General features: G+C 31.0%; 1 protein-coding gene across 1 annotated transcript; it reads right to left on the bottom strand.

Annotated features, from left to right (window-relative positions):
* Positions 1-512: 512 nt before the first annotated feature.
* On the bottom strand, positions 513-2,609 carry LOC108364490 (uncharacterized). Its single transcript, XM_017618177.1, has 4 exons — positions 1,881-2,609; positions 1,690-1,786; positions 1,493-1,623; positions 513-1,425 (listed from the first exon to the last, which is right to left on the bottom strand). Exons 2-4 carry the CDS (start codon positions 1,721-1,723, stop codon positions 1,264-1,266), a joined length of 327 nt encoding a protein of 108 aa, XP_017473666.1. The 5' UTR covers positions 1,724-1,786; positions 1,881-2,609; the 3' UTR covers positions 513-1,263.
* Positions 2,610-3,081: the final 472 nt, after the last annotated feature.

Below are 3,081 nucleotides of genomic sequence, written 5' to 3'. Positions count from 1 at the left end.
CTGCGTTTCTTCGGAACGACTGTTTGGTTCCTGGCCTTCGTTCTTGTTGGAGGTGTCGCCGTAGGTATATACGCTGAACCAAAAAAATACTAAAAACCGCCGTAAAGTTAACATTTTTTGTTTACAATTTGCAACTGAAATGAAAAAATGTTAATTTTAACATTTCGATACTATCATTTTTACGTGAAATTTATGTACATGAAACACGTAAAATTAACATGGCTATCATGTATTATTGATATGATACTCATGTATAATTAACATGATATTTATGTAATACTTACGTGACAGTAACGTTAAAACTACATTCAAAAATTGTTAATTTGAAATGATACTTACGTGACAGTAACGTTAAAACTACATTTAAAAAATGTTAATTTCAAATGATACTTACGTGAGGGTAACGTTAAAAGAAAATTTAAATAATTATGATTTGAAATGAAAATCTCATCAAATTGAAATTATTTTCAATAAATTTATTAATTTTTTTTAAATAAATAGGCATATATTTACATATTTTTAATATGAATAAACAGGTACTAAAAATTCTTATTTCTTATAACAGGAGTTCCTTCGTAAATGTAGTACAAATGAATAGGTGGGCTTGTGAAAAACTCAACATTTTTTAATTCAATAACATTGTTTATACAACCAACTTTGTACGATTGATAGTGCTCTAAGAAACCAATAATTTCATATTTGTGGGCTAGAAAGTAAGCCCCCTTATTTAAACTTATAAGTATTTATTTTATTTCATATAGTTCAATGACTTCGTCAGTAGTTATTGTTAAAAAGTGGCCCTTTTTATACGTCGTTCCCTTAAAGTTTACTGATTTAACTTTTAAATTATTTGCGAACAAAGATTCAAAATCTCGAAAATTCACGATATTGTTAAAATACCTACAATCTTTAATCCGAAAATGCTCAGTTTGTTCATATTGCGTTTGGTTAGGAAACCCATCATTATGGACCCTTATAAATATTGTAAACTTTAAAGATGCTTTCATGCTTAGACTATAGGTTATATTTTTTCTGGAAGTAATACTTCTTGCATACATTTTTGCTTCCTTGTGCTTAGATTCGAATCGAAAAGTCCATAAGTATTTAAGAGGGCCTGATTGTTTTATGACACGCACATAATGATTTAAAAAGTGAAATTTAGGTTTAAGGGGCTTGTGAAACAATTCCAAATACTTTTCATTATGGGATTTTATTAAAGAGTCTAACTTAATTAAATATTTATATCAAATGAGCTGCTATTAATCATTCCAATACGTTACCGTTACATGTAAACCGTGTCATGTCAACCGTTACCGTGACTTCAGACGAAGTGGAATTGGTAGCTGGCGAGTCAAGAGATTGAGTTTCAATCCAATTTTTGATATTTGAGTTCATACTTAGAGTCGAAACATATTCTTCTGGAAACTAAAAAGAAAATCGTTAATATTTAAACAGATTATAGTAGTTACAACTTTATAAATAAATATATTACGTTATTGTGCTTCCAAAGCCTAATTTTTTTCCTTAGTTCTGCTCTATAACCGATATTTTCGTTCCCTGGAAATACCAACGCCAAGTTGTCACAGTTTATGTACTTCAGCCATTCATATGTGATTCCAGGAGCTTTAGATGGGTCAGTAAAAACATTATCCATTATGAAAGATTTTTATTAAAAAATAAAACAATTACCATAAAACTTGTCGTAGGCGGCTTCTATATTCATCTCTTTTAATAAGTCTTTTAATCGCTGATCTCCTCCTGATTGAGTTTGGACAATCTAGGAAAACTACATCATAGTATTATGATCAGTCAATGTTGTTGCAGCTTTAAGTTATACATACGTGTAAAAAACATGTCTATTATAGAAAATCATTTCTTACCTGTTCTAAATTTCCACTTAATATTGCATACTGAGCAGATTTCGTTATGATTTCTCCATTTCCACCAACTTCTACAGGCGTTGCTTCCAGAACGATATGCTGTCCTGCGTCATTCATAGTCAGCGAAACATTTTCGCCAAATAATAAAGAATTATCACTCATTTTCACAATCTCTATTAACTTTCTGAGTTGTTTTTTATTAAATATTCTCAAAGTTTGCACTTTAAAACGACTAAAAACAATTTCAATTTTTCATATCAATTTCACGTGAAACCTATTGTTTTGATCATTTTCAATGTTAATATGACATTTTTTGGCGGTATGTAAAATTGATAAAGCAGAAATGTTAAATTTACATGAGACTTTTCTCTGCTGTAATATTAACATGAGAAATCGATATGACAACGTAATACATGCCAATGTTGATTTAACAGTTTTCATACCAATTAAACGTGAAACCTGTTGTTTTGATCATTTTCAATGTTAATATGACAATATTTGGCGAAATGTAAAATTGATAATACAGAAATGTTAGTTTTACTTGAGACTTTTCTTTCGGTGTATGCATGTACATATGTCGCCCCATGTTTGTTCTAATGCATTTTGCGTAGGCGGCGTGCTAATTCGTTTGCGCGCCTGATCGCACCACCTTGCTTTTGCCCGCAGTGTTGGGCCCTGTGCCTTTGTTTTCGTGCTGGTGCATATAGGTATGCATGTATATACATATGCCGACGGTATCTTGTTCACGCCACTTTGCCGTTGCCTGGATTGCTGATGCTGTGCCTTTGTTTGTGCGTTGGTGTGTATGTACGTTTAATGTATGTCGCTGTTGTGTTTGGTGGGTTTTTATGCGTTCATTTCCACGCATGTTTGTTTACGCAGCTGGGTCACGCCGCTTTGCCGTTGCCTGTATTGCATATGCTGTGTGGATTTGCATCTAAATGGTTAGGTACAGTGACCAAGAGTTGGAAAAAAAAATTTATGCCATTAGCTTTTTTTTTTATTTTTATTTATTTTTTTTTGTTTATTTTTTTTTTGTTTTTTTTTTCGCTTGCAAATTGTTCGTAACATTTTTTTCCCTCCGTTTTTTTCTTTGAAAGTTATATTTTCTTAAAAAGTTTCACTTTATAATATTTTCAAATATTCTTAAATTTTTTTTTGTTACAAATTTTCCTCATAAAAATTTTCCTCAATATATATA

Source organism: Rhagoletis zephyria, unplaced genomic scaffold (assembly GCF_001687245.7).
Source record: "Rhagoletis zephyria isolate East Lansing unplaced genomic scaffold, Rhagoletis_zephyria_1.1 Rzeph_scaffold_01572, whole genome shotgun sequence".
Lineage (NCBI taxonomy): Eukaryota > Metazoa > Arthropoda > Insecta > Diptera > Tephritidae > Rhagoletis > Rhagoletis zephyria.
This window is presented reverse-complemented; position numbering and strand designations above follow the sequence as displayed.